This window comes from Paramormyrops kingsleyae, chromosome 15, assembly GCF_048594095.1.
Source record: "Paramormyrops kingsleyae isolate MSU_618 chromosome 15, PKINGS_0.4, whole genome shotgun sequence".
Classification (NCBI taxonomy): Eukaryota; Metazoa; Chordata; class Actinopteri; order Osteoglossiformes; family Mormyridae; genus Paramormyrops; species Paramormyrops kingsleyae.
Window position 1 is genome coordinate 22,892,363 of NC_132811.1, and position 14,594 is coordinate 22,906,956.

General features: G+C 47.2%; 1 protein-coding gene across 1 annotated transcript in view; it reads left to right on the plus strand.

Annotated features, from left to right (window-relative positions):
• Nucleotides 1-12,639, plus strand: part of acbd6 (acyl-CoA binding domain containing 6) — a 29,396-nt gene extending 16,757 nt beyond the window's left edge. The window contains exons 7-8 of the mRNA XM_023813267.2: nt 9,009-9,039; nt 11,726-12,639. Coding sequence (XP_023669035.1) covers nt 9,009-9,039; nt 11,726-11,880 — 186 coding nt within the window. The 3' untranslated portion in view covers nt 11,881-12,639. The remainder of the gene's footprint in view (nt 1-9,008; nt 9,040-11,725) is intronic.
• Nucleotides 12,640-14,594: the final 1,955 nt, after the last annotated feature.

The following is a 14,594-nucleotide window of genomic DNA, read 5'->3' on the forward strand; positions in this document are numbered from 1 at the left end:
GAGTCCCGAAATCTGAATGAATATTTCTTCTTAAATGTGTTGCTCTGCTTTTTCAGACTATATCAAGTAATATTAGGAAAATAAGAGCAAAAAAAACATTCTGATACTAGGGCATCAAAAATGCAGCCGGTCTCCTTGGTGAAGGGCATGGGGTGGGGCTGCATTGCATTGTGGGTACCATCAGATTCATAATCTACATTGACCCTACCAACTGTCAGTGAATAATGGTGATTTATTTTTAATTTGTTGATTAAACATTGACCTCCCCCATTTATATTAGAAAATTATTTGAATTAATCAACTGATTGTTTGTTTTACTGATTTGTTCAGCCCCATAAACTCTATTGCTGACTCTTTCATTCACTTACACATCAACTGTAATCCCGGATCAGGATGGGCTACAATAGGGTCCCACCGTCATGGATATGCAGATCAAACTCTTCACCAGCTGTCGAAGGGACGGCGCACAGGGCTGGGGGACCTAGACGCCCCTGGTCTCGTTCGGCCCACTCATAACCCCTCCAGGGGGGTCACCTGCCCTCCCCATTACCGCTGACCGGTCTGGTGTTGCCCCCCAAGAAAGATGTACATAGGCGAGCTGAGGACGTCAGGTCAGTAATGATGATGAAACGATGATCCCTGTAGACACTAAATCAAGACAAAAGTCATTTTACTGCACTTGCTCCTGCAGGGAGACCTACTCAGGCGCATCAGGGTAATTTATGATTATTAAAATCTATGAAATGTATTCACTTTTCCAGCGTACACTTTTATAGCTAGCAGTTTCATGTAACTTAAAATGTTAGGTTTTGTTTGCCCAGCTGAGCATAATTGTGACTCTGGGGTGTGGGGGGCGACAGCTGAAAGGCCCACCCAGTTTTTCTTTTTGGCCAGAAGTCTGGTTTCTTTAACATGGTTTGACAGTCGCCTTGTCAGTTGCTCTGCGGTCAGTCGTCCATTCACGCTTGTCCCATAGCTTGCAGACGGGGCAGCACTAGCCTGTATCCGAGGTTCTCCAGCTTCAGATGTTCCATCCAGCCATCTAGTTCTTGAGTTTGCAGATTGAGTGATATTTTGCTTCTGAACGCCTTCGGAAGGCCAGCAGAGCAAAATGCCTGGCGACCGGATCGTACCAAGCATGGACTGGGGGGGGGGGGGTAAAGGGGCATAAACTGGGTAAGGCTGCAATTGACACTGGCAGGTACTAAATTCAGTTCTTGTGGGGGGTGGGGATGGGTGAGGCTTTCCTGAAATGTCCCCCCACCCCATCCCTTGCCGATGGCTCTTTATTTTTTATTAAAACAGCATGATCCATGAGGCTGAGTGGGTGACTGCGACGTCACTAATTCTAATTAATCCGCTGCGGGGCCCGGGAGCGGCGGCCGAGAGCGCCCACAGTCTATCAGATTGAAATTCATAACTTAATTGAGGTCAGAGTCTTGTGCCGGAGAACAACAGTCCTCTGGCTGGGACCAGGTAGATCAATAGTAATAAATATCGGGCCGGGCTACCAGTAGTTCATGGTGACAAATTGTGTGGGACAGAGGCTGGGTCCCCACCCCACAGGGTACTGGTGTAGTTTGGGGATGCCTGACGGGGAGAGGTGTCGCCTTGGAGGGCGTTTTTGGCCGTGCGGCAGAAGCTCGAGGCGCGAAGCGTCGAACGGCGCGTCCTGTTTTCGTCGCGGGCCGGTCTGAAGCGTGTCTGTAGGTGCACTGGGCGCGGACGATCAGAGTTATTTCGCTATCTTGTTTCTCAGTTTGGTGTATCATACATCTGGGTGACCAGCGTCTGCATACTGTGCTCTAAGCCGGCAGCGGTTCGAGGATTCGCTTAAGAGCGGCTGCGTGACTCTGAAGTGTTTTGTTTGGGCCCGATGCAGACGATGCTTGGACATAGACCGGCCAAAATAGGCTGGATTCAGAGCGTCATTACTCCTTAATTTGACAGCAGGATGCTCCTGCAGAAAGGCTTCTGAAGACAGTCCAAGCTTACTTTTGCTTTTTATATATATATTTGCTTTTTATATATGAGTGTATATATACACTCACCTAAAGGATTATTAGGAACACCTGTTCAATTTCTCATTAATGCAATTATCTAATCAACCAATCACATGGCAGTTGCTTCAATGCATTTAGGGGTGTGGTCCTGGTCAAGACAATCTCCTGAACTCCAAACTGAATGTCAGAATGGGAAAGAAAGGTGATTTAAGCAATTTTGAGCGTGGCATGGTTGTTGGTGCCAGACGGTCTGAGTATTTCACAGTCTGCTCAGTTACTGGGATTTTCACGCACAACCATTTCTAGGGTTTACAAAGAATGGTGTGCAAAGGGAAAAACATCCAGTATGCGGCAATCCTGTGGGCGAAAATGCCTTGTTGATGCTAGAGGTCAGAGGAGAATGGGCCGACTGATTCAAGCTGATACAAGAGCAACTTTGACTGAAATAACCACTCGTTACAACCGAGGTATGCAGCAAAGCATTTGTGAAGCCACAACACACACAACCTTGAGGCGGATGGGCTACAACAGCAGAAGACCCTACCGGGTACCACTCATCTCCACTACAAATAGGAAAAAGAGGCTACAATTTGCACGAGCTCACCAAAATTGGACAGTTGAAGACTGGAAAAATGTTGCCTGGTCTGATGAGTCTCGATTTCTGTTGAGACATTCAAATGGTAGAGTCAGAATTTGGCGTAAACAGAATGAGAACATGGATCCATCATGCCTTGTTACCACTGTGCAGGCTGGTGGTGGTGGTGTAATGGTGTGGGGGATGTTTTCTTGGCACACTTTAGGCCCCTTAGTGCCAATTGGGCATCGTTTACATGCCACGTTACTCAGCATTGTTTCTGATCATGTCCATCCCTTTATGACCACCATGTACCCATCCTCTGATGGCTACTTCCAGCAGGATAATGCACCATGTCACAAAGCTCGAATCATTTCAAATTGGTTTCTTGAACATGACAATGAGTTCACTGTACTAAAATGGCCCCCACAGTCACCAGATCTCAACCCAATAGAGCATCTTTGGGATGTGGTGGAACGGGAGCTTCGTGCCCTGGATGTGTATCCCACAAATCTCCATCAACTGCAAGATGCTATTCTATCAATATGGGCCAACATTTCTAAAGAATGCTTTCAGCACCTTGTTGAATCAATGCCACGTAGAATTAAGGCAGTTCTGAAGGCGAAAGGAGGTCAAACACCGTATTAGTATGGTGTTCCTAATAATCCTTTAGGTGAGTGTATATATATATATATAAATAAAAAATCAGTAGTTTCCCCTACCATTATATTAGGGACCGCCTGCACCTCCCACCCCCCCTTGAAGGTCAAGTTAATTTTATTTAATTTTATTTTCTATAAAGTGCCAGATCACAACAGAAGTCAGTTAAGGTTACCTTTCCTATAGATCAGGTCTATACATTGTCCTTTTATTAAACAAACTAAATATTTTATTTGTATGTTATTTTATATGTTATTTATCTTATTTACACAACAGCTTGTCATTTTTGTCTCTACACGGTCACGCGTTTACAATCCTCCTGTGCTTTCTGTATCGCGCATGGCGGAGTTCCGTCCCGATGCGCGCACACACAGGTGAGCACACTCCCACCAGTGGACAGAGAGCGCACGTCGGGAAATATGTAGTGTCAATCACATGAAAAGCAGACGAAAATATCTGCGTTTTTCGACTGCTGTCATTAAAAGTCACATATGAACACGATGAATCCTGTCGGTTTCCATCTGCCTCCCCCCCCTCCCCCCCAAGCTGTAAACCTAGTGTTTGTGTGTCTGTATATGTGTGTGTATATATATGTATATAATATATATAAAACATATATAATATATACTATATTGTGGGGAATAAAATGTCCCCCCCAGTGTGATAAAAACCTGTTTCGATATTGAGGACCATTTTTTCGGTCCCCACAGGGAGAAATTGTATTTTATTAAAATCTGTGACTGCCGTCAAAAATGTAAAAATGCCAAAAGTCTTGTATTTTGTTTGGTTACTTATCGTTAATGTTAGGGCTGGGTTGGGGTTATGGTTGTCATTGCTGGTATTGGGGATTTTCCCGTAGAAGTGAATGAACGGTCCCCACAAAGATTTGGATACTGTCTGTCTGTGTGTTTATGTATACATGCTTGTATAAAGAAAGAAGAGCAGCTGATTGAAATTCAGAGGTGGCCGTGTTACTACGCTCTCTGCTTAGTATCCTTCCTAGCAAAGCCTCATAATAAATGGCCCAGTCATCTCAGTCATAACAAATATGTCGCGGTATTTGTCATGAGTCCTGGGGGGTGGAGGTCCTGTTGCCAGCTGCATGACGAGAGGTCCCAGGTGACCCCCATCTCCGGCTGCGTGGCAGGGCCACCTAGAACTCCACCATCTACCTCGACGTTGGTGGGGATGTTGGAGTAACCCGACCTTGTAAAAATTAGGCCTCTTCATTAGGGGTGAATCCATCACCAGTGAGCTGAGTTTGTGGCCCTCTCCAAATGGTTGGGGGTCTGAACACCTGCACTGGATTACAGTGAAACTAATTTTTTGGTCAGTCTAATGTGCTCAGTGCCCGGGTCTGCCTCAGTTAGGACCACGATGCCCGTCTGTCTGCCCGCACCTGCTTGCTGAGCGTGGAGGCCCTCCTGTTATCCCGCTAATTCTCCCCGGCTGCCAGTGTACTCTCTCACCCTTTTATTTGTTTAGTTTTACTGTCTGTCCTCCCTACACCTTCTCCTTAAAGCTGTCAGCCCCGCCTCGCGGGCAGCACACTGACCGTTCCGGCTCCACAGCCCACCCTGCTTCTTTATGGATTCCCGTCTGCAAACACTTTAGCCTCGTCTGGCCCATTGATTTTCATATTACACCTCTTGATGTGTTTATTTATTTTATATATTTCTTTTTAAACATCACTGATGAGCTGCACAGTTTGGAGCCGCTGTTATTTTATTTTCCCACGTTAAATTACTTAATGGATCCTGAGGGGTCCCCAGAGATGGATAGAGCAATGGAAGGAGAGAGGGAGGGAGGGAGAGATTGAGTGAGTGAGTGTAGTGAGGACCTGGGGATGCCTGACTTTTTTGTTTCTTTTTTTTATTTCTGGGGGCGCCCCCCTCGTGACACAAAACCAAGCGGATGATTGTGGTGTAACTATGCCGTGTGACAGTGCCACATGTTGGTGTAGTGTGACAGTGCTGGGTGATGGTGCTGAGTGACAGTGCCGTGTGACAATATGGTGCGACGGTGCACTGTGATGTGTGTTACAGTGAAGCATGATGATACAGTGTAACAGTACCGCGTGACGGTGTGGTGTGACAGTATCTCGTGACGGCATGGCATTACAGTGCAGCATGATGATGCAGTGTGACAGTGACAGTGCACTATGACAGTGCTGCTTGATGTTGCAGTGTAACAGTACTGTATGATGGGGAGGCGTGACAGTGTGGTATGACGGAGCGGTGTGATAGTACCATTTGGCAGTGCAGGGTGACAGTGCGATGTAATGGTGTTCTGTGACAGTGCCATGTGATGGTGCAGTGTGACAGCATGATGTGATGCAGCCCCGTGACACTGGGGTGAGACAGTGCCATGTGACGGTGCTCTGTGGCAATGTGGCGTGACAGTGCAGTGTGACTGTACAGTGTGGCATGATGGTGCAGCGTGATCGTATGATGTGATGGGGCTGTGTGACAGTGTACTGTGACAGTGGCTTATAACAGTACGGTGGGGGTGGGCTGTTATCCCAAAAGCACCTGTCGGAGTAAGCTTGTAAGTTGGAATTTCCCCATTAAATAAGGAAGTGGCCTTATGGCTATTTGTGGGGCGACAGGTAGGACGCGCAGTAGACAGCTGGGGGGTGCCACTCAGACATTCCCAAGGTGTCCTTGAAGTTCACTGGCGGCCGTCTCACATTCAATTAGGGCCGTGCCTCTTCTCTGATCATTTTAACACCATATACCCCATCCCACATCTGTCCATGTGGACCGGCCCTGCGGGGAATCGCATTATGGAACCGGCCACTACCATGGTTAGTCGGGGGAGAGCGGGGATTGGATGATGGCTCTGGTGTGGGGGACCGTGGCGGCCCTCTTTTGTGGGGTGCCTTTGTTGTGACGGCCAGTATCAGCCACTCTCTCATCATGCTCAGGTCCTGGCAGGTGCGTAGAGCGGCCAGCCTCCAAAACACCTCCATGCTAATTAATCTCCCGCTGTCTGCTCGGTGGCATCTGCTCATCATAAGCGCATCTGCATATGAATCGGCCAGTAGCTTGTCGATCTCCCTCCTGTAGCCCCCCATTGTCATTATAATAGAGTCGGCTGCAGCTGTATGCATTGATCATCAGTCATAATCGATTGTCCGCTTTCTGCCGGGGGACAAGCAAGGGGGCGAGAGAGAGGAGGGTAGCGGATGGTGTCGGACAGACGTCCCGCCGGCGGCTGTCAGGATTCCAGCCGCTGAGGTTCAGCATAGCTGCGAGGGCCCACATAGAAATGCCTCCCAGTACGCAGCGTCTGTGTCATCATATCGCACTTTGAATTTCCAATTTGAAGAATTTCCACACGGCTGACATCTTGATAGTTTGCAGCTTCAAGCCGTGTATCTTCAGCTTACTGCAGCGAGTGACGGAACCTTGCAATCTGTGCAACTGATGCAAATGAGGCGGACGTGGGATATTAAAAAGATTTGAGCTTTGGATCAGGCTCTGGTAGCCTACACTGATCAATTAGAAATGCCTGGACTGGTCTCAGTTCTGGTCTTTGATAGCAGCTCGAAAAATCACTGATTTGGTCCATAGGATACCACATGCCAACTACGGGTCCTTCAGTATTCACAGCGGCTGTGGAAACGTCCCACAACTGACATGAACCTCTGTCTGTTGCTTGCCGCCTTTGTTGAGTTTTGTGACCTTTCACTCTCCGTGGTGCGTTTTAGCTACATACATCTAATGTGTCCGGAAAGGACCCAAGTCTCATTATTTGCATTCAACATTAAATTAGGTTTCTCCTTTCTATTGTGCTTCTCTTACCAGCGCATGTGGGTCTGTAATTTTTTTCCAGGGTCCAGAAAAGTTCTGATGTTTCTAAAGACGTTCCCATAATGGGATGAGTGGGGTCCCACTGCCCAGACAGTCCTACTTGCCTCCACAACCAAATGGGACTCAATCCAATTTTCCCACTGATTCCATCAGGTTCCTTTCTGGAGAATTAGAAGGGGGGTCGAGTTGCTGACCCCTCGGCCTGTAGCCCCGGGAGCATCCGCTGCCCCCCCAGGGGCTCCTCAGGTCCAGGTTCCAGCCGGGGTTTGTTTCCAGATGTGCTCCAGGGGGCGCTGTTGTGACCTCAGTCTGGTGGCTGTCATCTGTCTGTCCGATCCATAACTTTGTATGCACCCCCTCTCCACCCAGGACCCGCAGATTAGCGAAAGCAGATTAGGCCCCTAAACCCCTCACAGTTTAATTACGCTTGCATGTGTTGCCGTGCATCACAAACTGACCGCTTCTCTACTTTCGGAAAACATCTGGCGCTCTTCCATGAGGGCGAAGCCCCTTGTCCAGTGCGCAGTGACACCCCTGATTCACGCTACACGCCGCTGCAGGGTGTATCTGCACAGGGCACCATTACCAAACCTTTGCTATTTATTACGACTCAATGACATTGTTTGCGGATGAAAATGTAGCTTAGACCTACATTGCTAACCAAGTGAAGAAAATACCAGAAGGAAAAGATACATTTCAATAGGCTCCTTATAGTTTACTATTATTTACTTAGCAGTTTTTTGTAATTATTTTTCATGTTTTTTTCAATGGCAAGTTCAATTGCAGTCAACACGTTTTCTGTGCATTGTGATTTTTTTTTGCTGTTATTCTGAATGGCTGCAGTCTGAAAACACCTGACTGGTTATACGGCTGATCTCTGGGGCCGGTTTCTGCAGAGATGAAATCTCCATCAGCGGTCTGTCCGCCCGCTGGGAATTAAACACTCTAATCCAATCAGTCAGCTTCCCGAGAAGCCGTCCTCCGGGAAAATGGCGGGATCTCTCTCCGGGCCCCTTAAAAGCGTGGCTGTGAGTGCCTGCCGGGATGTGAGCAGGGAACAATGGGCTCCTGGGGTGAGTGTGTCTGGCAGTAGATGGGGTACCATCTGTGGGGCTGGGAGGGGGCACCGTGGTCACCCGCCATGCGACGTGGCCCAGGTTAACACATCAGAAAAACAACAAATAGATTTGGATACAACCGCAGGTGAAACCTCCCATCTAACCTTCATGTGTCTGGGTTTGAGGGACATCAAAAAAGGAGACCACCCGCCCCCCTCCCCAAAATGAGATTGCCCAGATCTTTGTAATCTTCGTAAAATCTCACGCTGCAGCCGGCAGCAACAATATCAGCATTTGTCATCATTATGGGGTTGAAAAGCTGTGATCAAGTGGTAATTAGAAGACAACACCCAGATGAAATGTACGTATCACACCACGAGGGGTGACCCCCCCCCCCCCCCCCCCCCCCCCAAAGCTTAGCATGGGATTTATGCCTTGGGTGACCCCTGTCCCAACCACAGCCCTCCCCCCCCATCACAGCCTTTTCCGTGGGTCGACATCAATCTGAATTGGACTATGGGGGCGTCGGAAGCGCACTGCCCCCTTAGTCTGTCTCCGGTAATTTGTTTTGCGCAATGTGGCCTCTTGGAAATCCTCTTAGACTCCCTCCCAACAGAGACCATCTCACCTTTTTGTGCCCAGAGACCTGGGAGGCCTCTTTGGGCCTGATTATCCCATTGGTCACGCTGCCGTGACTCGGCCTGGGAGTGCCTTCCCCATAATGTCTGCGATTTCACGCTCGCCCCACACTCGGGGTCTATCCTCGCCTTTCAGTAGGTTCAGTTGCTCTTTCTAGTGGGAAGTAAATCAATATTTAATCTTTTCACATAAGTCCCGAATCACGGTGGCTTTGTTTGTTAAGGTGTATATTTACACGTTTTATGTTTCTGTGTTTCAGGACAATGAAGGCCAGACAGCGTTACACTACGGTAAGTGTTTGGCACAGCTTTGAGGGACAATCAGAGATTGTGTGGTGTGAAAATACATAACCGCACCACTGTCTGATTACAGAATCCTGTATAATAGATTTTTTTATCATTTATAATTTTATAAAAAAGAATTTAACACATTAAGAACATAAGAAATATACAAACGAGAGGAGGCCATTCGGCCCATCAAGCTCGCTTGGGGAGAACTTAACTAATAGCTCAGAGTTGTTAAAATCTTATCTAGCTCTGATTTAAAGGAACCCAAGGATTCAGCTTGCACTACGTTATCAGGAAGACTATTCCATACTCTGACTACACGCTGTGTAAAGAAGTGCTTCCTTAAATCCAGTTTGAAATGTTCTCCCGCTAATTTCCACCTATGGCCACAAGTTCTTGTATTTGAACTAATGCTGAAGTAACTATTCGGTTGAACAGCATCCAAACCTGTTAGAATCTTATAGACCTGGATCATGTCCCCCCTCAGTCTCCTTTGCTTGAGGCTGAACAGATTTAGCTCAAATAACCTTTCCTCGTATGACATTCCTCTAAGACCAGGAATCATTCTTGTGGCCCTACGCTGCACCTTTTCTAAGGCCGCTATGTCCTTTTTAAGATATGGTGACCAAACCTGTACACAATATTGTAGGTGAGGTCTCACCAAGGAATTGTATAATCTTAGCATTACCTCCCTTGACTTAAACTCCACACACCTGGAGATATACCCCAACATCCTATTGGCCTTTTTTATTGCTTCCCTGCACTGGCGAGAATGAGACATGGAAGCATCAACATACACACCAAGGTCTTTCTCATAATCAGCTACCTTTATTTCAGCTGATTTATCTGATTATCAATGACATATATAACATGACGATATTTTGCTAGCCAGCTTGGTTTCCATGCCAACTCTGGTTGGTTTCCTGGCTAATTCGGTCTGTTTCCAGGTGGATCGGGTCAGTTTCTTGGCCGTTTGTGTCGGTTTCCAGGTGGATCGGGTCAGTTTCCTGGCCGTTTGTGTCGGTTTCCAGGTGGATCCGGTCAGTTTCCTGGCCAATTGTGTTGGTTTCTGGCCCAATTGGGTCCATTTCTTGGCCATTTGTGTTGGTTTCTGAGCTGATCAGGTCAGTTTCTTGCCCGCTTGTGTCAGTTTCCAGGCCGAATGAGTCTGGGCTTCAGTGCCGGCCTGCAGCTCTGGCCTTGCCCGCATAATGTCACTGAGCATCGCTTCATTATCAGCGGCTCCTGTGTCCCGTCTGTGTCTGTCCGCGTCTCCTGGGGGCCACAGCCATGCGCCACCCCTCCCCCACCCCCGCAAAAGCCACCATGGCTCCCAGAGGAAATCAGCCGCCCTCCACGGGGGCCGTGGGACAGAACGAGGGCAGGTCCGCCCGTGTCCCCCGAGCGAGGATGCCATCTGTCGCTGGGATGGCACGCTGGCAGGGGCCGGGCACACGGGGCGGTGCCGCTGCGAGGAAACGACTCATAAACATAAGCGATGAAGTCCGGGCAGCGGCGGCGAAGAATGAGAATTCATCCCCCTTCTTGTGCCGGGGCCACCACCGATGCCGAGTGATTAATTGAAGGTTTACTGTGCACCGTAAATTGTTCTCCTCCTCAAGGGCTCCCAGGGGGCCGGGGAGGACCAGGGCGTTTTTACAGGCCGCGGGCCGGCACACCGAGCTCAGAAAATAAAACACAATTTAAAAAAAATCAAGAAACTGACATAAGTACACCCGCCCTCCCCACCACACACACACACACACACACACACACACACACACACACATACACCCTTCGATGAATTCAAGGCTACCTGGAATCCCCTGGTGGGAGGCAGATTAAAAGACGTCCCTGTCGCTCAGGAATTCCTGCTAGCATCAGCCTGTCAGTGAGGGGTGGGTGTGTTTTTTCTTTTAATGAAGAGGATTGACACTCTGGTGAAAAAGCACTCAGAGTGCAGGAATCTGGACGCATCAGCGCAGTGGCTCGCTAACTCGGTTATGAAAGATGGGCAGCTAAGCGAACCCTGATAGCAACTCTGCACGGGCCCCGCGGGGCGGACCCTGATAGCGGCTCGGAACGGGCCCCGAAGGCTGGACCATACTAGCGGCTCGGAATGGGCCACGAAGGCTGGACCCTACCAGCAGCTCGGAACGGGCCCCGTGGGGCGGACCCTACTAGCAGCTCGGAGCGGGCCCCGAAGGCCGGACCCTGATATCTGCTTGGCGAGGCCCAACATAGACCAGACCATGATAAAACCTATGTCCTCCAGCAGGGGGTGTGATTATTTGTATCTCTCTACTTGGTTTTAAACCAATTTTTACCTGACTTTGGTCAGATAAAAGGAAGCACTTGCCTTTAGCTGAAACTCTCATCCCGTGGGTAAAAATGCAAATGAACTCTAGTGCTATAAAAATGCTTCATTTGGATGTGTGTGGCCAATAAAAATGCTCGTTCTGAGCAGAGAGGAAACTTGTAACCTAGATATGCATTTACACTACCGCGTTAGCTGCCTGATTTTGGACATTCTCTTCATAACCCACCTGCTGCGAATGTGTCACATGTCAATGGCCCTTCAGCAGCTCAGGTCACATGACCCAGGACCCCCTGCCTTCTCATCACTGGCCCTCTCTCACCTTTCTGAGTGTGGAATTACGTCCCTAATGGGTTTTTTTGGTCCCCTCAGCGTCTGCCTGCGAGTTTGCTGACATCGTAGAGCTGCTTCTCCAAGCCGGCGCTGACCCCTCCATCAAAGACCAGGAGGGCTCCCTTCCAGAAGAGGTCACAGACTCCAAGGACATCTCCACTCTCCTTCGCCAGTACGCTGCTACCAAAGGCTAGACCAAGGCATCCGTCAGTCCCCTACGAGACAACCCTCCCCTCTACCCATGAGAAAAGCAACCCGCCCCCCTTTCAGAAAGATCAATAATTCCATGGGCTGCATTTACCATTGTTATTAAAAACAAAAACCTCACAAATATGGCCTCTTTTGGTCCTTCAGTATTTTACATGAGAATGTATGTAGCCAGGGACTGGCAGGACTTTTGGTCTCTCCATCTTGACTTTACATATGATTCGGCTCTTAGCTTAGCAACCACTGGCTTTAGTCTTTCCCAGGTGTTATTTATAATTTACTGTGACGTTTTCTTGTCAGTGGATCAGTGAGTTTGAGGGTGGTGTTCATCTCGTCTTTCCGGCATCCAGTAAGATTTACGCACATTTTATTTGATCGATCAAAACTTGATGACATCCAAGCTGCAGTCTTCAGATTTCTGCATACATATGATTTGACTTTACTTGGTTATTTGAAAAGTATTATCATTTGTATTTCTTTTTCCAGATATACATTTGAATGCTAGGGCCGACATTATGTGAGACAACCACAAACTTGAGGTTTGGATTAACAGCACTGGTACAAGGAAGCCACTCTGCTTTGATTCCTGGCTTCCTTGGGTTGTAAAATATGAATGTATAAATCTGCAGAAGGCTGATGCTTTAGCCAGTGACCTTCTGACTCGTGCCCTCGACTGTCCCCATCACATTCAGATGAGTTCTCTGATCTTGATGGATCTTTGGAAATAAACGTGGAACTTGCAGACAGTTTCGCGGGTGTGTGTTTCTTAGTATCTGGTATAAGAAAGAATCTTTGGGAATGACAGACAAGGACTATGTTCATAACCTTGCCCCATCTGAGACTACATCTCCTAGTCAAGTGCAAGGCTACAAAAATAACCGTTAAAATGTTTTAATGTGGTTTGTTTCCATACATCTATCTTGCAACAGCTTATCCTGGCCAGTTTATTTTCAGTCAATTAATATATTAAATTTGTAAAATATTTATAATACTCTGCCTCCCTGACCAGGATAAGCGGTTGCAAGATGGATAGATGGAATATATATATTACATTAAATTAAAATACTCTGGCCCGAACTAAATTGTTTGAACAGTGATGTACAGTAGGCAAGAATCCAAACATGGTACTTAACTTTGATTGACTTTGGTCAGCATGACTCCAATTAATCAGTTAATTACCAAAAATTAAGTGTCATTTTAATAAAATGGCTTGGGCCCCACGTCAATGTACAGTGAGGTTCACAGTGACTGTTCTGCTGAGTGACATCGCCTGATCTTTTTCATGTTTTTGTAGGTATCTTCTGCTCAGGTTGGTCTTCCAAGTACTGCTTATCTGTCAGAGCTGCGGTGAGGGCTGAGCAATTAATCAAATTTTAATTTGTTACGATTTTGACTTACAATGATTACCAAAACAAAATAAGATAAAACTAGTATTGTTAAAGATAAAACAGGCATTGTGAGTATTGTTAAAATAGGACACTTTGAAAATTTGCTTTCTGGAAAAATCATGTCAATGTCTTGAATCCCAACTAAATACATGAATGCCCCTTGAACACTTAACTGTCCCATTTGTCAGCTGTCCCATTTTCATAATACTCACGTATTGTGCCATATTTCGGTTTGCAGTGATGCTGCTGTTTTGTTTTGTTATAAATTAAACTGTAGTGAAATTATATTTAGAGTTAAAGGAAATAAAATGTTAAAAAAATACATTTTAAGTTCAATAAATTTATGATATTTCCTAAGTCAATGAGTAATCATGTTAAATAATCCTAATTATGATTTTTACCATAATCAAGCAGCCCATCTCAGAAAACACAGGACTCGAGACTATATAAGGACACCCAAGACAGGTTGACCGTCCACTCAGGCTCCACACTCACACATACGCAATATGCAGGGAGACCAGAGTGAATGGGAAAACTGGAAAGGTAATGGCTGTCAGCAGTGGGAAAGCTGTCATGGTGACAATCCAGCACAACTGAGGGGCCATTTTTCGGGACGCTACAATACACTTAGAGAAAGTGCGTTCCGCCTAACCCAACGATCCCACATTCCCGCCCTGAAGCTCTTCTCCTACGATCACTCCATGTACCAGATATTATGTCACTTACAGTATATTCAGGCGCTCCTCAGCACATGCGGCTGCCTACAAATCAGCTTTAGATCTGTAAAAGCCCCCCCCCCCCCCAATCTCTCACACACGCACAAATCCAGCAACCCTCACTAAATGAAAATTCAAAATCCAAATCTCTGCTCCTAACTACATCTTATTAAAGAACCTAATGCATATCTGACCAAACAATGGGGACATACTGTAATCCTCCTCCGGCAAAATCCCGCTTAATATGAAGCATTAAATAACGCGCACAAAACAGACCTGTCAGCTGCTCTCTGTCTCCCGCGAAAACTCCTATGTGTGGTGTTATATTTAACAAAATGGTTTGGTGGCCAATAGTCATTCATCTTCATACATTCCCTCCCTGAGCAGGAAAGGTTAGGTCTGTATGTTTCACAAAGGCGCTCACCTCCCTTTTTCAGATGCCTGACTTCCCCGGCGGGAGGGGCTCAGCCCCGGTGACGGCGCGCTCCCGGTGCGCGTCTCCGCAGCTGTGACACTAAGCCCATTATATTTCCATTATGGCTCTCAATTTTCCCTGAGCTCTTCACTCCTGACACTGCCTCCTCTCAAATCATGTCC